This window comes from Xiphophorus maculatus, chromosome 21 (genome assembly GCF_002775205.1).
Source record: "Xiphophorus maculatus strain JP 163 A chromosome 21, X_maculatus-5.0-male, whole genome shotgun sequence".
NCBI lineage: Eukaryota > Metazoa > Chordata > Actinopteri > Cyprinodontiformes > Poeciliidae > Xiphophorus > Xiphophorus maculatus.
This window is the reverse complement of record NC_036463.1, coordinates 5,821,512-5,849,021: the sequence shown is the minus strand read 5'-3', so window position 1 is coordinate 5,849,021 and position 27,510 is coordinate 5,821,512. Positions and strand designations below refer to the sequence as shown.

Sequence of the window (27,510 nt, the reverse complement as noted above, 5' to 3'; positions counted from 1 at the left end):
GGGAAGGAAGACTTTTGATGTGTACACAATCCCTCCAGTAGTGAATATATTTAGTCTCGCACCAGGAAAAAAAAAAAAAAAAGAGCAAATCACTCTCCTGACTCCATTCTTCATTCTGAGGGATATCAGGAGCCAAATTCAATAACAACCTTAGATCACAGCTCAATCCATCTCTGAATCACCCCGTAGTCTTTGCGTAGCTTCATCCCCTCGGCATAATTTAGAACTGTCAGGATATGAACTCATCTCCGCTATAGCAAATGAATGGGCTGGGTTCCAAGAACACAGTATCGTCACAGCAAATACCTCAAACTTCTGTTCAACCACAAGATTCAACAAAATCTCAGATGGATACGTACAAATGATATCGTTGGGTAGAATATATTCTAAAATTGAATACAATTTAGTGTGACAAGACTCTAAAATGAAAAGAAACTAACATTTAAAAATAAAGACAGGATGTCTGGAGCCACATCTCTCTATTGCTGCAAAAGAGCATGAAAATTGTCCTGCATTAGTGACTGGAAGAAGCTGAAAGTCAGTGGTTCTAAATATATTTTTATCTGAGATTCTTAAGACTAAACTAAAGCATTGTAGCAGTGCTACAATCATATCCAAAAATGGATCTCTATGTACATCAAACCTATTTTTCAATAGTTGTGGTTTTCCCATCTTGTGGAGGATGTCATTGACTGTCTGCAACAGTCTCCTCTGTGTTGGCTACAATGTGACAGTTGCATCTAATGTCTATGACATTCCAGCTTTTTGTTTGATTATATTATCTTGAAATATCTTTATCTCAAGGTAGGTAAAACAACTCACTGAACTTTATTAAACATTAGCCATAAAAGAAAATTCACATTTAGCTATGCTACTCCACTCTCAAGAACTTGTTTGACGGAAAGTGGGATTAACATAAAATGAAATAAAAAGGAAAATAGATAGCAATAAAGACTCACCATTAAAATAAAATCCAAATAGTATGTTTAAATCATACAAATCAGGAATTTCCCCTGTTCTCTATATCATCAGAAAAATACACAAACAAGCACTTTTTATCTAAATGTTACCCGCAGAAGAACATCCACTTATCTTTGCTGTCCCTGAAATTGAATGAATGCTCCAGGCTAAGAAAATGAAAATCCAACTGGATTGATTCAGCCACCAGCACTTTCAATATAGTAACTGTATTTATGGTTTGATGAGCCAAGAACTCCTGAAGTCTGATCCTAAATGTATTACATTTCTAAAATGAATTACATGAAGTCAGTGAAGAAGAAAGAGGGTTAGTTTGGTTCACTGATGCATCTGGGATCTAAATCAAACACTTAAGTTTTAAGAGTCGTCCCTGTGACTCAAACAAAGCTGACACAAGAACAGATCACTTCCTCAATTAGAATTATTTACCTTCATTCGGTCATTAAACAGAGGCTTTGTATTAATTACACATTTCCATTTGCATACCTTTAGTACTTTAAGACTAAAACTTCTCAGCAAGTTTAGTGTGAACAACTATGGCTACTGTTTATGGAATATAAATCAGAATCAAAATAATGGTCTTCTAAATGTTTATACCATGTTTTTTTTATTGAAATATCTCACAGGGAAAATATATGTTACAAACAGAAACCCCAAATTTTTCAAAGCAGATAAATTTTAAATGCAGTTTTCTGACACAAAAGCAACCCTTCTAGACATGCCTCCTCAAAATAAAATGTATGTGACACAAAAATGACAGAAATGACTGTCAGGCAATACAGAAACAAAAAATGGTGAAAGACAGCAGCTGAATGTCACTCATAGTCACTGTTTTACCCATGATTGTTTACCTGCACTAATGACATGTAGAATATGTATTCAAAACTCCTGTTACAAATGTCCTGCTAAGAGATTTGTAAAAAAAAAAAAAAAAATCAAGCAAATTATGCAAAACTCCAACTGATCAAGATCACCAAAATATAAGTATGTTTCAGCTGTTTCATTTCAGCTATGCTTTAAACAAACAAACACAAAAAGGTTCAGGCCCAATCCAACAAATCATTGTCATTCTATTGCAGTAGCAGCTCCTTGACTTTTTAAATGGCTACTTGTCCACCTTTCTAAAGCAGTTTGAATTGTAGCGTCAAAAATAGCTTAGTCCTTATAGAAGTTTTGTTTTTAATTTATCATGAATAATTCATTTTTTTGCAAACACAATTAATGCATAGTATATTCTAGAGTTTTAATTCAGTCTTATTTCTGAGTTAAAACCAAGCATTGTGTAAACCAGTGCTTGCTTTACACAATAAACCAAGCATTGTTTCCCTGGTGACAAAAGAGCATGCACCAGATCCCACCACATTAGTATACTTTATTAATACATAGTTCAAGAGAAAAAAGGGATCACTTAGTTGATGAGGTGTTACTTAAATTAGGAAGATCTGAGTGAGTAATAATGACCAATGCACCACTAGCCAGAATGTCACTATGTGTCAATCCATATAAACATTAACTCACAGAGAAAAGGGGACAGCAGTGGATGGGAAAATAAGTAGTGACACGAGGACAGTAGTCTAGCTATTGGAGGTACAGTCAATGGCAATATTAAACACTTATTTGTTGTGTCTGACAGTTGAAAGCATCAAGCTGAAATAATAGTGTTTATACAGATTGACATATTAAGCTAAACCTCATGTAAGCCATGCAGTTTTTGAAGGAGAAAAGCCAGTGGCTTCCAGAAATAGGAAGAGAAGCAGTCTCAGTAAAGAATGAAGCAGTGAGTCATTCGACTGACAAAGACATCAGCAGCTCACCAACGAAGGGAAATGTATTTCTGCCGAAGAGCTGAGTGTAACTAAAATCTTTAGAGCTATTTATGTTGTAAAAATTGTTTCCATATATTCAGCACTGAGTTTTTATGAATTGCTTGGGTTTCTTTGTACAAACTACCAATGAATTCCCTGCAAGACTGTTCATTCAGAAAATCATATTAAAAAAACAAAAAACAATCAGATGTTCAAAAATAAATGCAAAAATGACTGCTTATATTTTTTGAAAACCAAAATAGAATAAATAAAATCTTAACATTGTTTGAAATTAAATTTGTACACATTTCATATATTTTTCTGTAATTCAAAAACCTATATCCTAGCTTTTTTGTTCCATTATTTGTTCAGGAAAACTGTTTGTTCTCTTCTAACTGGAATCTAAGCCTTAAAAGTTAAAAAAAATTCCTGTGCTTAAACATGACCTGAATCAAAACATGGAGAGTTGGTTTTAGCAGCATTAACTGACATCTCCACTTTAGAGAAAATCATATTTTCTTAAATCAACTTCTGTAAATGTTCTGTTTTATTGCAATATTGTTTAGCCACCTCATTTACTTAACAGGATTGAGGACTATTAATGGCTTGATTCGGATTTGTAGTTTTACATCCATTCTCAATGGCAAGAAGTACTTATATAAAATTGATGTTAGACTTTTAGATTTTTGGTTTGGTTTCGTTAGACATACCCTCACCTGATTACTGATTGATATGTAGAATAAATAAATCACTTCAATAGAGCATATCTGACAACAATAAATAGGCTAACAGATCTTAAAATAGAACATTTTCTGCACCAATCTGAAGAAATTTTAGAACGGATGAAAAATACAGTCAATCATATCTTTCCATTTGTAAAGGGTTAGGAGGTATCTCTAAGGTTTTGGGGGTCAATTGAACCATAGTGAGAACCATTATCCACAAATGGAGAAACCATGGAAAAGTAGTGAACCATCCCAAAAGTGAACTGTCTGCCCAAATCACTTCAAAAGGACGTGAGCGACACCTCCAGGAGGTCACAAAAAAATCCAGAACAAGAGTTAGGGTGATATAATGTCTCGCTGTGAAGGTCAATGTTTATAATTTAATAAAAAGAAAGATACTGGCGGAAAATTACATCCATGGGAGAGATCTAAGGTGAACACCTACTGATGAAAAGGACACAAAGCTCCATCTCAAATTTCTATGATGAAGTGGAACTTCTTGGAAGGGCTGTGTCCTGTTAGATCTGGTGTAAACTCACAACGAGATTTCTGAAAAAATTACCATTTTATTTAGATCATCACTGACTGCTATGCTGCATCAGGACCTAAATTAATTGTCACTGTTAATGGAAAAATGGATTTTGCCTTGCATCAGAAAATCTTGAGGGAGAATGTCTAACCATCAGTTCATGACCTTAAGCTCAAGTTTACTTGTGGTTTGTGACAGGATGATTACCCAAAGAACACCAGCAACTCTGAAAGTCTAACAGAAAAAACTAATTAAATGTGTAGCTTAGTCAAAGTCTGAACATAAATCTAATTGAGATATTGTGGCATAACCTTAAAATGTTAAAAATATCACACAGATCAAACTAATTTTGAAAAATTCTGAAAAGACTCTGCCAGTTATCTCAAAAGCTTGATGATCGTTGTTACTGCCAAGCGCCCAACCAGTTCCTAGAGGAAATGAACTTGTTCACATTTGGTTTAGGTTGGTTTGATTAGGTCGTTTTTCCTTACATTTGTTCCCTTGAATAAGCTTTTGAAAAACTGCATTTTGTATTAACTGAGATCATCTTAGTCAGCTATTAAATTTTGCTTGATGATCTCAAACATTTAAAAGTAATAAAAACAGATAGTACTTTCTACCAGCACAGTCAGTGTGCTGACAGTTGTCGCAGTTTCAAGTCTTTCCTCAACTCAAATGACCAAACATTAATGATGAGACTCGTGCCAATGCTGCTAACCACTACTAAACCAGCAAGAGCTCTAATCAAAATGAAAACAGAATTAGGAGCTAATGAGCTTTATTCCTGCCAGGTGTTTGTGGATTAGGTGTTATTATTCTGATAATGTATCCACCACATGTTACCATGAGTATTGGAAGCTTTCGGCTCTGCTCTTTAAAAGACTAACATACAAAAGCAAGCATAATGTGTGCCAAAATAAACAGCAGTTTGACAACATTAAAATAGTCTTCTAGTGCTTCATGTTTTATACTGCATCATTATTATTTGGCAAGAACAAAAGCCGGAATTCATTCATTCAATTAATGGTTTGGGGCAATTAAATAAGTAAGACTAATGAACTGAACACAGTGATTCAAACATAAAACAGATAGAAATCGTAATTAATGGGCTTTCTTTCACAGACGCCGGGTTGATCTTTTCCTTCTCCATCTGAGGATGTTTAAAAGAGGAAAAACAAGGTTCACAATATATTTGTGTTCTCCCTGCTGCCAGCTGCAGTTTTTTTTTTGTTTTTTTTTAAACAATGAGTCGCTGACAGTATCTTGGGCTGCAACCAACACGGTCTGCAAATGATAAAATACAGCACAAAGAGCAAAGGTACAGCGGCACCATTGTGAATCAAAAGCATTAGCCTGCCGACTTGCTCTTACAATACCCTAATTACCTTGTGTTGTATGCACGCATTCATCTCCACCAAGCAATGAGCCGTTGCGCATTGCATTGCTATTCAAGTCACAAAACATTAGCTGAACGAGAAAAATCTGAAGAAAGGGATGTTTGACCATGTTATTAAGAAAAACCCACACACGGCGTTGTGTTATGAGGCGCTCAAAGCTGCAGGCAGGTTGCGTAAACTACGCCCCGTGTGATCTATATGCTGCATAATGAACAACACTGATATGGAAATAAGCGTATGGCACTCATTTACTTTTTACATAGCTTTAAAAGGTTTGTGAGCATTTGTCTTACTTCCGAGATGGAAAGCTGTAGCAAGAAAGACTACACTAAGAGCTTTTCTAGTACATGTAGGTCATTTCCCCTCCCAGTGGAAATAGAGTCTGTTTTAGGATTATAAGGAGGGGGGTATGATTCATTACAACTGAATTTAATTACAGAGAGAGGTGGCCAATGCATCCCTGGTTTTAGGATATTAGGGTCCCTTCATCCACTGGATGGTAAATGTCTAGAAAATGGAGGGTGGAGTGGGGATGAGTCAAGCATGTTTAAATGTGTAGCTGGAGAAGAATAGAGGCAGAGAGTTTCAGCTTCAACATGCATACCTGTGCACAAACACAAGCAAAAGCTAGACTGCTCAGTGTAATCAGGTTAATGTGACATAATGCATTTATGTACTCCATTGATTTTTTTTTCCAAAGGAAAAAGAAAGATGTTGGAAAAGGAAATCTCCAGTTTTGAAGTCAAATAAATATTTTACTAAAACCATGTCCTTGTTTTTTTTATTCCCATCAGCCACGTTTTTTAGGTACAACTAGCTGGTACCAGGTAAGTCCCTTTTTTTGCAGGACTGCCTTGATACTGAATGGTATTGATTCATTGAGGACAGCAATATTATTTGGAGATTTTGGTGAATATTTACTTGAAAGCATCACACAACTGCTGCAAATCTGTCAGTTGCATATTCAGATGAAAATCTCCCACATAGCTGAAGCCAAAAAGTGTCTCTTTGGAGTAAGAGACAACTGGCAACTGTGGAAATCAGACAGAAATGAAGAGATTGTGGTCACTGTCGTGTTGTGATCCTGAAGGGGGGGAAAAGCCTTCTAAGCATGTGCTAGTTACCAGTATCAAGGCACAGTGTTGTGAAAACATTTACCCCAACAGGTTTCTGCATTTGCCTTTGTCACACAGGTTATGAAATAGTTTAATATTAATGCTGAGCATATGGCAAGTGTTTCATGTTACTTCAAATTCACATTCTTAAGTTCTACTTTGAACCCCCAGCATTCTTGAGGTTTATGGACCACAACAGCACATCCATAGCTGGAATCTACAAAAATGTGAGAGTCCCTCTGAATGTGGTTATAACTGCCTATTTCAATAGTTTTAATGCAAATTGTGGTGTAATACGCTATATTTCACACAGTGCAAACTGTAATAGCATGAGAACAGAGGCTAATATCTACAATAGACCACTGTCCACTGCCTTGGAACCTCAACCTTAGCAAAATAGCCTGTAATGGAACATATTGATCTTATATGAACATCTGCTGGAAAATATTCTGAAGTTTATAATCTGCTAAAACTTATGTCTGTGTAGCCACATTAGCCGCTGTTGTTTAATGCCATATTCACTTCGCTCCCAAACAAGCCCTAACCCAAAAAAGTGCAAAGCGATGGGAATCACATGTCTCTAATGACACTCTGAGCTTTGCCTATGCTCTACCTTTTGGTATGATCACATAATGTTTGTGAGTCTATTAAAATGTAACAATCACTAGATCTGATGCCTAAAAACATTCCATGTTGAAACCTTAACATGAAAACAAAACAAAGTTGATGGGGATGAGATGTTTTTGAATATTAACCATACGTTTAACAGGTTCAACATGAGACTCCCAGGATTATATAACTGTCAGTCATCTGCAATAATGTTTGATGTTTTCATAGATTAAAATTTTGACTTTCAGATTCTTATTCCAGATATCCTGTCTTAACGTTTTAACCTAACCAACATCAAATGTAAATATAAATATTGAATTAAATCCAGCTTCTGATATAATGATAATGTAGTATGAGATAGTTATATTAGCATGCTAAGGTTAGTCAGAGAATTTGAGGAATATAATGTGAGGTCACAATAGGTTTCAACTTAAATTTAACCTGCTACTTGTTAATGTTTTATAAAGAATAACTAATTGATTCATTGAAACTTTAATTTTAATTTTGAACTAAAAACTTGGAAAATTGTTGTCATTTTCATTCAATGTTTGCATGCAATCATGCAAAACTCAATCCCAGCAAACAACAATGCTTGTTCAACAATATGACGGCTATTAATTTGAGCAATTTCTTTTACAGAATTGTAATCACAAACATTGCTTTCCATGTTCCACCTGGGATACAAGAATTCCTGTTTGGTTCAATAATGTAGCGTCTGTCGTTGATCCAAGAAATAGTGCACTGAACAAGGAAACCTAATTGACTTTACATTTGCTTAACCCTTAATTTCTTCCTCTCTTAACCTGAAAAGAGGAAACTTACTTTGTCAGTCATACATTCCTGAAATTAGAATACATATTGAAGTGGAAAGCAATCAAATTAGGAGGCAGCCTGGAAGTCTTTGTCAAAATCAAATCTCTGAGAGTTTTGATAGACTTTAAACCCAGGGTCCCACCAGCAACAGCAGGTTATACAAAACAAATCAATTTCAAACCATACTTGACATAATGAGCATCTACCTAAGGGATGCTGGCATGACACAGGCATCATAAAGATGGGAAATTCAATATCTTAGATTTTATATTCAAGGAGTAATATGTGACTGCCTTTGTTTCCAGTTCACTGCTGTATTCAGGCACATTGACAATCTACAAATTTACTGAGATGGAAATGACATCAGTAAGAACTGATATTATTGTAAAATGTCTAGCCGTGAAAAATGTACATCTTAAAATCTCATTGCATCTTGAGCAGAAGTAGCTTCAGTGCCCATCTAAAGATTATTTCTCTCCCTCTCAGATTTTATTATGTCCATTTATGGTCTTCCATCAGCACAAATATATTCAAGCATTTCACAAAAAGTAAACAGACTCCCAAACCATCGTTTTTTAAACTTATCATTCCCATCTCTGGGGATCGAAAAAGGCAAAAGTTGATCAAACTTGCATGAACTGCCTATTGAAACTTGCTAACTTTATTCAAAGCAGAGAGAAATGCTTGATAATTCCATCAGACCAAATGCAATAGTCTCCAGGCCACTTGTTATCCACTTTGTTGAGGAAGAATACAGAGATTCAAAAACTTAACTTTTGTGTGTATTCATAATACATCTATACTCTCTGCACAGGCGGAGGACCTCTCCTGAATTATTCAAGATCTGACCTGTTGGGTATGCTGAAAAGTCGATACATCAGCACTTCAGGAAACTTCAGTAAAGGCATATTCAGATAAAAGTATGCTCTTAAAAAAACATCTACGCACCCCATAAAAGATCAAATACAGCAGCCTCTACGTAAAACTATTTCTAATGCCCACAATATCACTAAATCCTATATAGGATTACATTACAAACCATAAAGGAGTATTTATTGTATACACCACACAAAGACAATCAATGATTCATTTCTACTTCAAATTTGTTGCTAGTAGATGAGACTGTTACAGAAATAACAATTACAAGTGTAACATGTTGTATCTGACTAAAATAATGTATATTAAGTAAGTGATCAGCATTAATTTGCGAGATGTTTCCCAAAGATGGGATTTACAACAAACTGGTTCAAGCACAAAAGCAAACTTAATTTTAATCCCTTTCAGGCGAAAGAAGCAAACAAGTTTTAGCAATAGCATTTCAGTAGCATTAGAATAACACAATAATAACCTTGTGTCTCTTGTTATGAACACTTGTCAGTGGAAGGTGGCAGCACCACTTGAATGTAGCATTAGCAAATGAATTTGTTATTTTGTTTTTATTCATTGTTACATATGTGTCTTAATTAACATAAGACCAAACAGGCAGCTTGAAACAGGCAGCTTGATTAATATTGTTTTTTTTTTAAAAATCACAAAGATCCATATTCAAAATGACTAGTTCTGCAAATGACTAGTTCTGCATACAAGATTACATCAGTTTGGAAGAAAGAAAAACAAATTGACAATTTTTGCCAGTATGAGAATTGCCATATTTTAACAGTAACAACTAAGAAAACCATGGAAGAATTTTTCCACAACTAATTTAATGTGATACTTCTTGTATATTTTCATTGTGGTTAATCCTCTTTGATTTGTCAAAGAAAGGCAGCAACTTCCAGGAGAATCCTTTGGTTGCCCAGAAACAGACCTGAATGCAACCAACTAAAGTAGTTCATTAGAGAGACTTAAAGGTGCTGGTTGGAGGATTCTGTTACTTGAGAGCTGTGCCCTATTGTTTCCAGTCTCTATCCTGGATTTAGTTTTCCAATCAACTGATGGATATCAGAATTGATCCATTGTACCGTCTCAAATAAACAAACGAGACAGAACAGTATTTAATCTTCTTTCCAATCAGAAAGGGTTTGTTTGGTTTCACTTATTGTCCAGATTTTGTCATCTTGATATTTCCTGGTGGATTTGAAGAAGAGCAGCTTCATTTTCCCTGCCAGTCTGATCTATGCAACAAATTTCAATGCTGGTTTAAGGAGCCAGAATTAGGAGTCATTGTTGAGTCAAGTCTGCAGGCTGTTTTGGTTTTAGCTAGACCTCCGTCTGAACTGCAGTGTCTTGATTGTGCCTTGACCGCCCTGTGGACTTCAAATTTCACATCTAAAAGTCACCAATGCAGTCTTGACTCCAGCCCCCCCATAGCACATATGAGAGAAACTGAGTGTAAACAATGTTCCTCTCTCTTGCCCTGCTGATAACCACCCTCTTGTCCGCTTTTTTACTGCTGTATTCTATCCTCTTTGAATCCCAGGCTCAGATAAAGGCTTCTCCCACCATCCCCACAGGCCTCGAGGATGCCTTACAAGCTCCCCGCAATGTGAGCTCCTGTCCCTGGGCAACGGTGTATGATGTCCCCCTCCCTCTGTCAGTTTGAATTAGCCTCTTTCCTCTCTGGCTCACAAAGCTGCTCTCGCTCCCCAGCTGCTGCTCTGGTGTGTTTGCAGCACCAGCGAGTGTGAGGAGATGCCATTGAGCCTGACCTTTGCAGCAGCACCCTGTGCTCTATGAGTCTAACCCATTTGACAGTAAACGCCAAATAGAATGCTAATGAAGCAGCCTGCATCATATTGTGCTCAGTTCAATGTAATTATCTGTGGGATTACCCTGTCCCCCCTGAATATTGAATAAACTGCTATCTTTCAGGCCCCCAAATTCTCCCCATGAGGTCAAAAAAGGCTCATCATGAACAATCGTTGTAGCTAATGTGCTAATGCTGCGCAATAAAAGGAAGCATGATAAAGGACCCATCCAGAGATTTTAGTGCAAATTATGGCTAATCTTTATGTTCCCTTCTCACAGGAATAAAACTGCCCCACAGTCACCGAGATCTCCAAGACTGTTCTAATGTCACTGGACAGAGACACATAAAGAGAGCTTTATTTTACAGGGAAGTCAAATAAGGCTCTACCGCTTTATGACAAAATGTTCCATATTGCTTTCTTTGGTCATCCTTTCTAAAAGGTTTTCTTTCCGTCTATGAAATTTCCAAAGAATATGAGAAGTATCTGGACCTCAACCTTCAGTTAAGCCTGATTGCTTAAGAGAGAACATCTAATTTTCATGAGCTTTTTAGCAACATGTAGTGTAAACTGCCATTTATAATGCAATAATTTCAACCTTGTGCAATCTTCTGAGCAACTTTTTTGTGTGCTTTAAATTGCTGAAAATATTTATAGTCTTTTTCATTAAAAAGTATTACGATGAGGCTTATTTGTCAGATTAAATATACTTTCTGAAAATAATTTTTGGGCCTGTGTTAAATATACTTTTCATTAAGCCTACTTTTCTGTATTAAAACAGTTTTTTTATTAGTTTGATGTAATATTTCGTCTTAAATTATGTGTTTTTATTAGCTGTAAGTCGAAAATCCTCATAATTAACAAAAATGTCGACTTGAAATAACTAACTTGTGGAATTAATCTATATAAATTGTTTTATTTATGATTCAGTCAGTGAAATAAATAACTGTTTAATGATATTCAAATTTATCAAATACAGTATGAATGTATATGACCACCAGGTCGCCTTTTTCTCCTACTCATCCATCTTCATTGCTAAACACAATCCCAGGGCTTCTCTTTAACAGTTTGCATAATTACAAAATAGCTGAAGAACTCAAAATTTCCATTGGTCTTCCAGCAACCTGTCTATTTGGCGCAATTTGGAGGTGTGTGTACTTCTCACAAGCTTTTAACTATATTCCATAGGTAGCATAGTGCGCCATGATCTATATGTGTATGGGTGTGTTTGTCAGGCTGTGAGATGAGATCATTTTAATTACAGCCATAGCAACAGCAAGATGCCGCACAGAGTAGCATTGGACCAAAAGGATAAAAATAAACGGCATGGAGCACTGCCAGCTTAATGTGTGTGTGATGAGGTTGTAGCTTTGGCATGAAGCATGTTTGGCATTCAAAAAGTTGTGTGCAGACCACACATCATGGATACCTTGACTACTGCTAGGCTCCTCCACTCAGCATGGATATGCTGCCACCCTGATAATGAGACGCCATTTGGGAACTATTGAGCTCTATAACATGTAATAGGGAGTGTGCCGCTTTCTTGACGTCTGTCATTTATTTCCTGTCTGATTTTCAATGTTGTGGAATAGTTGTCATATAGAGGGCATTTTCATTAAAATGAAAAATACATTGTATGACAGTTAGTTGAGTAAAATGTCATATCCTTATCAAATGGTAAAAAAGTGGGTCTCATTCACAAAAACAGTTAATTTATTACATGTGCATATGAAGTTATTAAAAAATTGGTAGAAAGCTTGCAAACATGAAAATATAAAAATTTGAGATTTAAAGCAACAACACTTAATGCAACATAAAGACATACACTCCAAATTGCATATAACAATTTATTTTGTTTTTTGCTACGTTGCATAAACTCTGCCTCTGAACCTCTCTTACTCAGCAGATGCTTTGCAAATATTTAGCAGCATGAACACCCTGCAGAATCTGTTAATAGCATCATGTTTACCAAAAGTGCAAGTGTTTGTTAAGTGGCTGACTCGCTGCGGCGTTGTCGCTTGTTTAAATACAAGCATCACCAATCTCTGTTCAGCTTTTCGGAGGCTCTTTAATGTATGTTTCCGCCGGCTTGATGTGACTGCAGCTGATTCCAGGCCAGCACGCTTACCCGAGGCCGAGTGCCAAGGCGTAATGAGAGATTTGGTTGTGGAATTCAGAATCTGACAGAATGCATTAAAGCCAAGCAGACTGCAGATGCAAAGGGAGAGGCCGGGGCCAAAAGCGATGACTTCCCATTTTCCAACCAACTGTATCATATTTTCCCTTTGCTTCCAGCCACACAAGTCGTGCAGCAGACTGTGTCTTTGTTTGGACACAGATTCCCATTGTTTGCCATGTTAGATATGAGGAAACAAGTGATGAAAGCAATTACTGCTCATACCACTCTGGTAGTCTCGTTTTGCCAGTAAAAGTGCTGAAAATTCAGAGCCACAGCTGCATCCATTTCATTGTCTCCCTACATCTTTTATTGCAGAGGCTGCATGGAGAATTCATTTCTATTAAGGTCATTTTCCTGACATGGCAGGACCTCCCTTGTCGCTCGAGGTCAGGGTGTCCCGCCCAGATATTTTACAGCAACACTGTGACCTTGCAATACCAAACAAACCCACACTGTGTGACAGCTATGATCTGAGGGAACAAATAATGTGACAGCCTCTCAAGTTCTTGGGCAGCCTGGGCCTCCCATCGGGAGAAAAGGAATCAGATTTTCAGTAGTTTTGAAAGTTAGACTGAGTCTGGGTAGGGGGTTAGATGTAAAGATGTAGATTGTGTAACTTTTCACACTCAGTGTTGTTTTTCGTCACACTACTTGCATCAAGGACCAAAATTCAATTCATGAAAAGGTGCTGAAAATGGATGTTTTTTTGCGTGTATAGTTCCAATACAATTATTCAAACAAAATATACATAATCATCTTAATGTTTGTGTAATTAATAACAAACAAAAGGCTCTTTTAAAACTTCTCGGTGTTATAAGGTTGCTTTAACAACCTCATGGTTTTTGGTGTCACCCTTCATAGCAATGACTATCATGAAACATTTTCCAAGAATTGTTTGAGTTACCCTCAATAAGTTAACCTAAAAATACTTGCAATTGACTTTTAATTTAACTTATAACATGATACATAGTTCACAGTTTTCTTTATCATATACATCAATATTTATCTGATTAATTATTTATTTGTAGAACTGTGTCACTTGTTTGGCAAACCCTAAAAAAGCAAACTAACTGAAAAATCACTCCACACATGTAGAAAAAAACAAGGAGAATCTCTCAGAACAAACCTTGAAAATAAATGTGTGTTTTTCATGTGCTCTCAACTACATGTCTATGAATAAGTAATCAGTCTGTTTGCATGCTTCAGGATTTACTAACAAGAAAAGCAATCAGGCCCAAGATAGTGCAAAAGAAAACAGGCACTTCAGCTTCTTCAGCGAAATCTCTGTTTCATTTTGAAAAGGGGCTACGACAAAGACAAAGCATCAGAAGATGATAAAGGTCCACACTGCCCCTCCCTGCAGTCAGACTTAACAGATATCAGGAGAGACACAGATCACAGATGACAATATTTCACGACGGACACTTGGACATAAAAATGACCCTTAGCTGAACTCCAGGCGAGCCGCAAATATGCTCGGTCTGATTTAGATGCTTTCCCCTCGCAGCATCCTCCTGGCACCAAAGCAGAGAAGAAGAACAATAGGACAGTAAAATGTATCCTAATTCCAGCTGGAGATCCTAATTCAGTTCAGAGACGGTGAGGAAATGGGTTTGCGAGAGCAGACCCAGCAAATACGCGGCGGATAAGAATGATTATCCCGCAGATGAGCGGAAAGATGAAAACTAATTTAATAATAAGACCAGAAAATTCGGCAAGATAAAGGGGATCTAGAGACCAATCCAAGTACCATCTGGCTTGTACTGCACATGCATGTGCCGTTTTCTGCAGCAGGAGGGCCCCCATTTATACTGGTGGTGCTAAAAGCTCACAGAAACAGTCTGCACAGTTGCACAGCAAGAGAACTTGCACATTAATATTCTATTTTAAAGTGAGGAGTTCTTTCTCTTAACACTCTTCATACAGCAATTTTAAGACGCTTTTAGCTGTTTTATATTTGGATTATGAGCTCAACACCAACAGTTACAAATAGAAATGCTCTGATCAGGTTTCTTGTGGCCAACATCGATGGTGATTCTCATCGCTTATAATTTCTTATTCTCAGCACAATAAAAGAGATTAAAAAATGTGCTTCAGGCGTGCTGTGGTGGCGTAGGGGATAGCGCGACCCACGTTTGGAGGCCTTGAGTCCTCGACGTGGCCGTCGCGGGTTTGATTCCTGGACCCGGCGATATTTGTTGTATGTGTTCCCCCTTCTCCTTCCCCCTTTCCTATCAGCCTACTTTCATATAAGGGACACTAGAGCCCACAAAAAGACCCCCTGGAGGGGAGAAAAAAAATGTGCTTCAGTTTCTGTCTTAGAGGTAATTTGGAATTCAACCAAAAATAAATCCATTGCAAGATCTTTGTAATTTATGGATAAAAGCATATCTTTAAAACTCTTACCTATAAAAAGGTGAATCATAGTGAATACTGATAGTTGCTTTGTAAAATGGAGGGAGTTTATAAGATTGATGCATTCAATAACAGAAAATATTTTTAGGGTTTGACTTGCACATTACGAATCAGTTTATCAAAGGAAAATTGGTAGAGTATAATCGATGGTAAGTTGCTAGGTGCATCTCTTGATAGCATGTAAATCAACCATTTTATGCTTTTATAAAGGCAAAAAATAGCCTTCTATTTATTTCTACCCATCCATTCATTGTCGTTGGAATTTCTGAGATTATAGGTAAGGGAGAAAATCCCAGATAAACCTTTCCACCTCATTCAGGGGGTTAGCAAACTTTTCCCAAGATTGAAAGTATATACAGTCACTCCAGTTAGTCTCTACTGCTATTCAGCAAAATAATGTTTGATTTTAATTTGCAGACTGCATTTACTTTATGTCAGGGTATTGGAAATGCAGAAGCTGGTAATGGAGGTTAGAGAGGCTCTTTGATCTGATTTCCACAAGTTTTCCCAGTAGATCTATTTGTTCTGTAAAGGTAGGCGGTGCAATACAGAGTAACATTCTCACGAGTGTCAAAAACGAATACTTTCCTGCAGAACATTGCACAGTTTGGAAGCAAATCAATGTTTATCACTTCACCTGCAGTGGTATTAATGTTTTGTCCGTAAGGCGTACACCTGGGTGGAGAAAGGAAGCTAATCCCCAGGAAGTTCAAGCTCTTTTTGCAAAAGCATTTTGCAAGATACAATATATGTCCAGCAGGATTTTCAGATAGAATGGAATTAGAAATATATTGATATACTTTTACACTAAAATCTCCTCCTTGTGACCACGTGGAGCATAAGACTGCAGCATTTTGTCGGTGTTATTAATCGCCCATGTTCATGTAACAGAATGTGAAAAACCAGTGTCAAACCCTAAACAGGTAATAACAGTAATTAATAACAGTAAATAACAGTAATCAGTGTCTGTAAGAATCTTACAGTGTAAGAATTTCTGTGACATTTAGTTTATTTAAATTTTTGTCCTCTGCATTAAACACAAAATAATGTCTAAAGCTTTAAAGCAATAACTCATGTGAGTTTTGATGCTATTTTTCTAGCCAGTAAGGACTGGCTATGCTGCATATACTACCTTGTTTTTAACAACAAGTGCAGATTTGGTGTTAGCAGTTATTTTTAAATTTTGTGTCTAAAGATTTAGTAAACAATCCCAAAACTTTGGAACTTTGGGAAACTTTGGGAGTTATAAGGTCATGTTTTAACTTTTCTAACTTTCTGTTGCAGATAACTGTTCTACTTAGGCTAATTTGTATGTGGAAGGAACAAGTGAAGAGATATGGCTTCCGCTGAGTTGTATTTTTATGTCTCCTCTAAACATATTTTAAAAATCCCTAGAACTGTAAAAGAATTATGTGTTTTTAACTAATGCTCAGAAAGAAACAGGTGGTGACGATTAGATTAGAGAATTTTAATTTTTTGCCCTGATCAAAGCAATCCCGATATAATAAACAATTTTTTGAGATTTCAAGTGATAGTTTTCCAAGTTTTTGTAAACAATTCTGATTACTTTTGCTTGTTTGATAATAAACAGGTACAGGATTTGGTTTCAGTTGTATTCTGATCTTTATTTTTATTTTATTACTTTCAATTAGGCCGTAGGCATCCAAACAATCCTTACCTATCTTATCTTCCTGCTAGCCATGGAGCAAATGTAGGTTGAATGTCAACAAAAATAACCAGAAGTTGAATTCAAGTTCAACTTATTATTATTACTGTTGGCACTGTGTGACCTTACAAAAAATGTCTTTCATACAGAGTGTAAAGATACTTTCCAGTAAAGTAGCACTGACCTTGCAGCTACGTTGTTACTAATAAAGACAGTGTGACTAAACCTGAAGAAAATACCAAGCAAAACTAAATGATTAGATTGGTCTGCACTTCTATGCAGTAACATTTATGAGTTTTTTCCTCCAGTTAGATGGTATAGCAAAATCTTTGATTTCACTCAGTTTCCATAATATATATTTGCATATAAATATTTATGATGCTACAAACATGTATTTTATTTTCTAGGGTAAAAAAAAAAAATACCTGTAGGCTATTTTCACTGTTGGTCTTTGAACAAAAAAAGTGAGAATCGTGAAGAACCGATTGCACTGCCAACTCCCGTAAAAGAAGGATTAGTCCCCATATTTTTGCCTTGTCTTAAATGTTTTTATGAGGGTTTTGTACTTATTTTCCTGCCAAAACTGGCATATCTTTGATCTATCAGCTTGGGCCTTGGCAGGGCAGCAAGAAGGCATATTTGTGTAATGTATACTTTTCCTGGGGACTTATTACAATGCAAATTACCTTGTCACATTGATGCTGATCTCAAAACTAAAAACATGTTTTTTTAAAACCATGCTTTCTGAAATAAAATGCAGAGTCCCTTTCTTCCCACACAGTCTGTGAGGAGTATTTTCATTTGTTTTGCATTTTATATAGGACAGTGGGAATATGCACAACTCTGTAAAAACTCTGCTGTGTCCCAGTTTCTGCAGGTCTCTGTGTTAACAGGTTATTGATATACATATTACCATACAGGTGCACCAAACCTGCAGACATAAGGAAATATTTTTAAGCAAAGAAAGATTCAGACACAGGTGATATACAGTACATTCCCACTAGAAAGTATTCAGACCTCTTCATTATACTTTCTTCACAATAACCTCCTGCAGAAGCAACTATCCTCTTCCCCCCAAAAGCTTATTATCTTTCAAAGGTATTCACAGCCATGGCTTAACAGTTTAATAATCATTGGCAACTACCTCGGCATCGAGACTTCTTGGTTATGTATCTACAAGCTTGGCTCATCTGTTTTGGGGTATTTTCTCCCTGCAGATCGTCTCGAGCTCCGTCAAGGTTGAATGGGCACCATCATTAGATGCCAATTTTTAGTATTTCCAGAGATGTTCATTTGGATTCAAGTCTAGGCTCTGGTTTAGCTATGCAAAGACAGCCACAGCCTGCTCCTGAAGAGTACTCTTAGTCCTCTGTTATCTTGGCCGTATCAAGCAGATTGGAAGATGAATCATCAAGTCTTTGGAGCAGGTATCCTTGAAGTATTTCTCCATTTGGCTGCTGCCATTTTACCTACTATAGTGACTAGTAACATATTTCTCATTCCTGTCAGCATAATGGTGGTGTTTTTCTCCATACTTAGCAATGAAAGTCCAGTCAAAAAGGTTCTATTTTGATTTCATTTGACTCATGTTTTTTTTTTGTATTTCTCTTAGTCTAACATATTTAATTAGGTTCCTATGTACCTCTTATTAAGGAGTGGCTTGCCTGTGGCTAATCCATCATAAAGGTCTTATAGGTGGTGTGCGTCAGAACTGGTTGACCTTCTGGATGGCACTTTAAGCTCCGTAACTGAACAAAACTTCACTAATGTGACCAATGCATTCTCTTTTATCTTTTTCCCCAGTTCTAATGAGGATCCTGGTGGTTTAAAACTTCTTCCATTTCAGCTCTGATACTGAAACTCTTATTTGTTTACAAATGTGTCTCGCTTCTCCCAGCAATATCTTCCTGCAATCAGAATTATTTGCCTTTTTCACAGATATCCTCTGCTCATGTTTGAATCCTAGTCTTTAGGATCGAACTTTTTCTGCTAGGGTGTAATTTAGTCAAGTTAATCAAAAAAACAAACTGTTCAGTTCTGGATGTGAGCAGAAGCAACTGAATTTACCCCATGTTCTCTGCAAGCAGCGTCAGAAGGATGATCAGTACAACTTGGATGCAATGGTTTTTAGTGTCATTGCAAAGGTATGTTACAGTTTTTTGGAAACTTACCTAAATTTCTGAAAACAAGTTTTTTGAGAAGGTATTTTTTTAGAAAACTGGATCTATTTTGAACAAATATATAATGTAGCAAAACTTGGAAAAAGCAGAGGGGTGTGGATGTATTTTGGCATCACTATGCTTATGTCATTCCCTTGCAGCTCTAGACTGTTAAGCTTTGATAACCCGTGTTACGGATCACTCACCTTGCCGACGTAAAGAGGTTCGTTTCCTGTGTACTCCTCCAAAACGAAGAACTGGTTCCATACCCAGCTGCGTTTGTTCCTGTGCAGGGCCTCCCAGGAGTCCGGATCAGAGCGCAGGGACTTCTCCCCGTCCCCAGAGCTGGGACTCAGCCCCCAACAGCAGCAGCCTCTGCCCCGCAAGACAAACAGGAGCACCAGGAGAGCCAGGGCTCTGCATATGCCTGAACAACACCAACCCATCGTCTGGGCTCCCCTCCAAAATGCACTGAAGCAAGAACAGGAGCAAAAATTAAAAAGAACTGAAATGTCAAAACCCTTGGGCTTTTATCTGAACAGTCCGGACTCTGCGTTTCACAAGAAAGCAGCAGCAATTGGACCCTGAAAAGAGCACACGGGTTGAAAATGACTCAAATTCTGCATTTTGCTGCACAACTTCCTGTTTCTCCTTTATCGGAGAGGGGAAGTGGGATTATTCCTGCCGATTTGGACCCAGAGAGCTGGTCGAGAGGTTCACCGGGGACTTGACTGGGGGGCTTGGACACTGACTCTTTGTAATTGGCACCTATCAGAACAGAAAAGAAGGGAAAGACAAAGACAGAGGAGAGAAGAGAGAGGCGTGTCAGCAGAATTGCCTCTATGACCGCAGTCACTTCTGATAGCACGTAATGGGCCTGCTGATGCAATGATAATGGCATTTTTCCAGCAATCCTAAGGAAATAGGTAAAAAAATGAACAGAGCGGACAGGCAGTAAATGCAATGCACACACTCTCACCTACAAATGCTGCAAAGAGAATCAGGTGAGGTCAAAGTGTTAATAGGGGTAAGATGGAGGGAGAAATGACAGGGCTTTTCAATGAATGCAAGCAAAGAGATTTCACACCGAGCGAGACGACAGCATAACAATCAAACGCCATTCAGCAGCCTAACAATTATCCAGGCCTCGTCTCACCAAGGTCATTATTTTGTCATATTTTCTCTTTCTATAAGATGATGGTGACGGTGAATGGGACTCGCCACTCGACTCTAGCAAGCCACATGATCTGAGCGGAGCGCTCTCATCACCGTGATTAAAAATAAATCTGAGCTGTCAGCAGCATGCATGGAGGCCCGGCGATCCTGACCTCCACTCCGAGTGGGAAAAACCATGTTGCTCCGGTTGGAGCACAAGAGAGGGTGTGGAGGGGCAAGAGGGGGCTTGGAAGGCTTGGGGGTGGGGTTGTGGGTCTGTCTCACTGCCATCAACATGCTACGACAGACTCCCAACCCCCCTGATGACGCCAGAACATGACGACTTGTCAGAGCCGAGGACAGCGGCGGGCTTTGACAGATAATGCTCTTCATGTCACAAAGCATCCTGGGAACTTCATATGACGGCTGCTGTTATCAGTCTGTTTGAGGTCCAACGGTATCTGCAGCAATACATCCAGAGCCTCGCAAACATATTCATCTTGTCACATTTACATCCTTTAACCACAAACTGCTATGTATTTTAATGGGATTTTGAGAGATAAACCAACACATAGTGCATCATTTTGAAATAGATGGAAAAGGTTTGCACAGCTGGAGAGTCAAATTAAATGGAGAGCATCTAGGAACATCAATTTTAATACGTAGATACATTTTGTGGCCTAGACCATCTCATTTTAGCTCTGGCTGTATGTTTAGGTTTGTTGTCTCTGGTTGTTTCAAATGTTTTTTTAGTTCTACCACCAGTTCGCATCTTCCACATGTTTGATGTGTTCCAGACATCAGAAGGCCCCAACCTTTCTTGTAACATGGAACAGCTTTGTGGAGGGCATCATTTTACAGATCGATGAGTAATGAGCACAATGTTAGGGAAAAATTCAAAATGGAGACCAATTAATAAGCATAAAAGCCATCTGTCCCGCCAATCACAACTTTCAATGCCTTGGTTTTTTGTATGTGTTTTGGGCCTAGCTTTTCACTTGCAGCAACACCTAGCACAGCAACAGGTGACTCTAACGGGTAATGCTATTGCTCAACAACATGAACTTGTTATATGGACAATAAAAGACAGTGAAAGCTGATGTTATTAACAGAATCCATTTTTTCTAAAATAAAACTGTATGACTGTCTGTGACACAACTTTTAAAAATTAATTAAATTTACAAATACATTCATTAAAAGGCTAAAGGACTTTTATTTGTGTTACACTAAACAAGCCGAATACAACAGCACAACACCCTTTTAAGATTTTCATAACTAAAACAGTTTGACGACTAAGCACCTTTTTTCCATCCACTTCACAAATATGCATGTGCATCATGTGAAACAACGTAGTAGAAACTCTTATATGATAAAATGTGCGAAAGGTCAATGGGTGTGAATATCTTTGCATGGGACTGTTTTCCGAAGGTCTATGTGTGAATGTTAACTTCAGGGTGGTGTTTTTGACCACACGTGCTCATGTTTGTTTCCTCTCTGACCTCTCTTTGTCTCTCCTCTATGTAGAGTATTGGCACAGCCCTGGGTGAGAAAGGTAATTGCTATGGCATACAGTGACCTCTTTCTTCCCACACAGATCTTTCCACTTCTCATTTTACTTCCTCTCCATTCCCCTCAAGCAAGAAAGAAAGAAGAAAAAAAAAAAACGCACACCACACACATCCTGTGGAAGTGATTTGTTGTACTTCACCACAGGAAAGTCATTAGGCAACGCTAATAATTAATACAGAAATAAATCACAGCTGCAAAAACACCTCTGCACAGACAGCTGAATGTTTGCAAGAGAAATCCTCACCAGTTGCAGATTTACTTGATACTTGTGTGTATTTTCAGCCCGCACGCTGTGGAGGGAAAAAAAATACATGAACTCATCCCAATCGACTGAAAAAGTCGAAAAGTATGGACACATAAACACACTCTTTATTGAGAGTTAGTGGCAGAGGTGAAAAGTGGAGCAGATGTGGCCGTAGGGCAACACGACTCGCGAAGGCCGGCCGCAGCGCTGGTGTTGTTCGACGGGGTCGAGTCAAGCCAACTTAATGCATGTCATTTTGCTAAAGCACCAACGTGAGAGAGAGGAGATGGAAGCTTCATACAGATTGGAGATAATGCAGCTCTGGTATAAGAAATGGGCTCACTAAAGCAGATATTGGCTTTTTATTTAATGAGTTTCTTCTGATTTACCATCGAGTTGATTTTAATTTATTAGGGGTGTCACGCACCAAGGAAATCAATGTTTTATTTTTCTTCTTGATGCAGTTTGGAGAAATAAAGCATAAAATCTAGATGAAATATTCGACTGGCAAAACATGAACATGGATGTGATGACAAGATCTTCATGTCGGCTTAAAATTTATCAGTATTAGTATAAAAGATACAATCTTGATTAAAAAAATAAAGTAAAAGACTCATATCTAATTGTATTATCACAGTAGAAGAGTTTATATCTTGTTTTGTGCAAGAATGATGAGTGTTGATAGGAAATGGCAGAATTTCTTCACAAAAAAAGTGTGACTGTGGAGCCAAAAGTCTTTACTGCTGGCAAACTGCAGTGTTTTATGTCGCTTTTTAAGGAGAAAATAACTTAAATATCCTTTTAAAGAGACATAATGCTTCCTCTTTTATGAGGTTGTTTTACCTTGCATGCAATGTTTTAGTGCCACCAGGTCCAAATGTAAAGACTGTAATAAACGAGCCTCTTATATTTAATTGAAATAAATTATCAACACAAAGTATAACCAACTGTGGCTATTTTTTCTGGCTGTGTTGAAAAATACCACAGCATCATGTTGCCACCCCTGTGTTTCATGACAAAAGTTCTGGCCTGTAGTGCAAAACAGATCCATCTCAGTCGCATTCAACTATTATTTCTAATTTTATCGTCACAACAGTTTTTTATCATGCATTGTGAATGAATAAGTGCATGTGTTGATAGATGGAGGCTAATTCATGCAGGCACATTCAAGAGTTTTGTTTCACTTTTCAAAGAAAAAATACCTTACAAATCTACTTTGAGAGAGACATTTTGTTTTCTGTTGAATAAGGAAGATAATATTGTGAAGGTCTTTCCAATATTATGCTTTCAAACCATCTAAATGTTCCTACATGACAAGTTTTCCTGGTGGGAGGGGAGGAAATCAGACATTTTCACAAAGTATCATCAACTCTGGCTAACTTCCTTTACCTTACTGAAAAAACAACAGTCACACAGCGTGGTGCCATCACTTCCATGTTTCATAGTGGAGTTGGCAGCACAAACAGTGAAAAATAGCTCAAGGTATTGTCATATTGTACAAAGGAAGCTTCCTAGTTTTCAAGTATCACATCTAGTTTTTTTTTACTCCAGTACATACGTTTGTTGAGCAAACTTCTTGAACATTCATATACAACTGATTTATTCAACTTTTACAAAGGGACAGCATTTCCAATCTTTCTTTTAAAGAGACAATCTGATATTTTTTTAAAAATATGGAAGTCATGTAAACTTGCTTGCAAATAAAATATTTGCAATGTTTTGCTTCCAAACTCTCAAAAATATTTCTAACTTTCAAGATTGCAAAGAAAAAAAACGTAGCTCTTCAGCTTTAGCTTAAATATATTCAGACAACACCACAATGTCTCATCAACTCTGGCTATCTGCCTTGTCACTTTCTAAACAACCCCAAAGCATAATGCTGCCAACGCCTGGGGACGGTGGCACACGTACAACATGTTAATCTGAGAAAGATGCTGGATTTCAGTACTTTCAGACATCACTAGAGAAAATCAACGATCTGACAGCAGGTGAGTCTGGATCAGCATTGGGTCACCTCCAGAGACTCATCGCTGACCAGTGTCAAAGTGATGTCATTAAATTAAGTGAAAATGTGAGCCAGAGCTGTGAATGTAAAGCGTCTTCCAGTCTTCCTTTGGCTCTGTTTCTCTTGCTCTAATCCCATTTTCCAGCCTCACAACAGGATTACCAGCACCGCAGCTCTCACTTTAGCAATCGCACGCTCTCTCGTATCTGTCCGCTCATCCATCACTCAGACGGTGAAGCGGGAAATGCCATAAGAAGTTGTGCAAAGTTTAAGCTAAATATGTTTTAGGACAGCTTCTAAATCAAGATTCTTCTTCTTTTTTTCTCTTTTTTTTGATTCAGGTAAAGAGCGCACAAACCAGTGATGCTTTTCTCTGTGTTCCTGAAATAAAACAAGTAGTTGCCTCATAACTGTAATAACCGTAATAAGAAGATTCATTGATTTTTACTGTCTGCAGGAGCTTCCGTGTTATCCTTCAGGTTATTTACAACACACACACAGAGAGAGAGAGCGCAGACTCATGCTGAGGCAGAAGCTTGAACCTGAGCCCTCTGGCTGAAAGGATCCTCTCGCTGATTCCTACCATTCCTTCATTGATTTGCTTGAATACAACTTTCTCAAGTAGATATGCAGCTGATTGAACTTCACAGCAGAATATAAATATGTTTACATACAGATAGTTATGATGCTGGGAGGTTAAGTTGTCAAAAAAGTAAAAGTTAGTTTGCTTTTATGGAAAAAATAAGTATTAAAAAGTATAGAGAAAAGTAGTTGCCCCTGGTGGTTTTGTGTGAAGAAACATCTCTATTCCTAGATTTATCTTTCTAACCATAAAGGGCTTAAGAGCTGTTTTTTCACATTAGATGTAAATAAAACTTGGAAATGGGGTCACTTCCATGGCTTGAGTTGCATTTCAGCTCTCAGTATCATGGTTTCTGATACGCTGACAACCAGTGAATGTGGGTTCACACATGCATTCAAATGAGGTGATAAATTTTATGTAGCCATTGGGGGTCTGTCACGTTATGTGGAGCATGCAAATAAAGTATTTGCTGCACAAACACTGTATATTTAAAGTTGGATATTAAACAGGCACAGAAATGAGTTAAAAAAAAGACATTTCTTCAATTAAGTTTTCAAAGGGGTGGGGTCTGGCTGGACCAGGGCACTGACTCTGTTAGAGATATAAAAACAAAAAGGTTTGAAAAGAATCTTAAATTCATTATGCTGCTCTCATATATCAGGAGCTGTGGCTGAGAATAATGGTTTAAAAGTGAAAAAATATTCTCAAATTGACGTAAGTATAAATGAATCAAAAGATAAATAGTTTCGTAACAAAAAGCATTGTAATTTAGCAGATCATTTATTCAATTAATTCAATTAAACTTGCCTTTTTCATTAATATAAATGAATTGTATACAAAGAGTTTGAGCGAGAGTCAACAGTGTTATTGGTTTAGCCATTCCCACATGCCCCCACCATCCCCTTTGCCAGCTCCAGTGTCCAATCTTCTGCCACCAAAACCAATTATGAAATGAAATTTAAATGCAATATCCAAAAGCTGTAGTTTGACATCAGAAACAACAGTGTGAACAAAGACAGCATGTCTGTGAGGAGCCAGATGTTCCAATATTTTAAGAAATTTGCATTCCTAATTTATATTCTTTGGACACCAAAATATGTTCTTTTTATTAAGATTGTCATGTATCACTGTATTTTTTCCTCGTTTTTAATGAATTCCATTTTTAACGTTTGACCTCCCCATGCATAAATATTTATACATTTTCTGAGTTTCTACACCTTTTATGACACAAAACGTTGCTCCTCATAAATTTAGGAGAGAAAAAATATTTGTTTCGAAGAATGATTTATTATCTGAGCCTGCGAGTGTAACAAATTTGCAACAATGTTAATTAAAGTGTGGAAAGTCATAAAAAAAGTTAATCCCACTCCTCTCCTCCACCTCCAACCATGCAAACAATCAGATTTACAAGAAAAATCATCTTCACCTAGTGGGAAACAAAAAAGCGTGACATTTTGAATAGGGTTTCTATTAAATAGAAATGAAATTGTAACGCTAGTGCACTCAAGCAATAATTGAATGCAGTCAATGCCACGCAAATACCACACACTCTATTTTGTTTAGAAAGCTGAACAGAGACTTGAGTAAAAATTATGGAAAATCGACTTCACTCCAAAACACACAACTTGGTCAAACTGCGCGGCATTTGCATCAACGCAGCCAAAGTAATTCAAAGGTAAAATTTCTGTGACCTCGCTGCTTTTGACCCTCCTGTTAAACATCAACCACTGCGCATTAGCTGTCAACACAGCTGCACCGTGCAGGAAAAGTTCGCAGCGCGTCTGGATCCGATCAGCCAGCCACGGTTTCCCCGACGAAATGAAACAAGAACTAAGACATGCGCGAATCATTTCCGCAAAGCGATTAGAAGTTTGATGGGGGAAACAGACCAGCAGCGAACATTAAGAACATCAGGAGGTGGTAAATAAGCGCATGATGGGGAGCCAGGCAGCGGGGAAGCGCCGACAGTAAACATCCCCGTGAGCGCCCGCCGCAGGAAACCCGTGTCCGTGGAATACTAATGACAGGATAAACGATGGGGTGAAATATACACAGATAATCCAAGCAAATGCGTGAATTAAGTGAGCAACAGAGTGGAAATGACTCAAAAATAAAATAAAATAAATGCACATTCTATTAAAAAAGAAATTAAAAACATGAACATTTACTTACCAAAGGAACTTCACATGGATGATTTCCGTTGGTAAAAGTTGCACCTTCCCTCTCTTATTGCAGCCCATAAAGAAAGCCAGATTATGTGAGAATTAGGAGTTTGGAAGTTATCATGGTGGATTTAGTCCCGGAGAGGCTGGAGATGTGCTCTCGGATCGCGCGTAAACGCTCAGCCACAGCAGAGAGATGGCGCTTCTGACTCTTCCCCGTCTCTGTTTCTCACCTTCTCCTCTTCCCTCCCTCCCTCCTTCCATACTTCCCTCCGTGTCTCTCTCGCTCTCTATCTCTCTCCTGCGCACTGTCGCCTCGGTGGTGTGCAGGGAACCCCAGCTGCAGGGTTCGGGGTTTAGTCTCTACATCCCTCTTGTACTGTGCAGGCGACAAGGGACGCGCAGCAGCGGCAGCAGGAGCGGATTGGAGACGGGAAATAACGCTCTCATCCGAGCCAAATCCTCTCCTTACTGAAGAGGATGGAGTTTTATTTTTTTTTTCCTCGCTCTCTTTTTTTGTAAACCAAAAATAAGTTGGCGAGGTGATAAAGCCAGAAGACACACGCGGTGCGTCTGGCAAGAAGCAACGGAGAACCAAAAAATTATAGCTGCCAAGTTTTTGGCAGCAGATGGCATGTATGCTGCTAAATGAATGCCTTGGTAGTGGTAAGAGGAGGAAGTAGAAGAGAAAATAAGTCAATGCAAATTCCTTGAC

The 27,510-nt window shown here is 37.8% G+C and overlaps 1 protein-coding gene across 1 annotated transcript in view; it reads right to left on the bottom strand.

Annotated features, from left to right (window-relative positions):
- Positions 1–27,219, bottom strand: part of cdh7 (cadherin 7) — a 134,541-nt gene extending 107,322 nt beyond the window's left edge. The window contains exons 1-2 of the mRNA XM_023326654.1: positions 26,806–27,219; positions 19,284–19,845 (exon numbers count right to left, since the gene is read on the bottom strand). Of these exons, the coding sequence (XP_023182422.1) occupies positions 19,284–19,523 (240 nt within the window). The 5' untranslated portion in view covers positions 19,524–19,845; positions 26,806–27,219. The remainder of the gene's footprint in view (positions 1–19,283; positions 19,846–26,805) is intronic.
- Between the last annotated feature and the right edge of the window lie 291 nt (positions 27,220–27,510).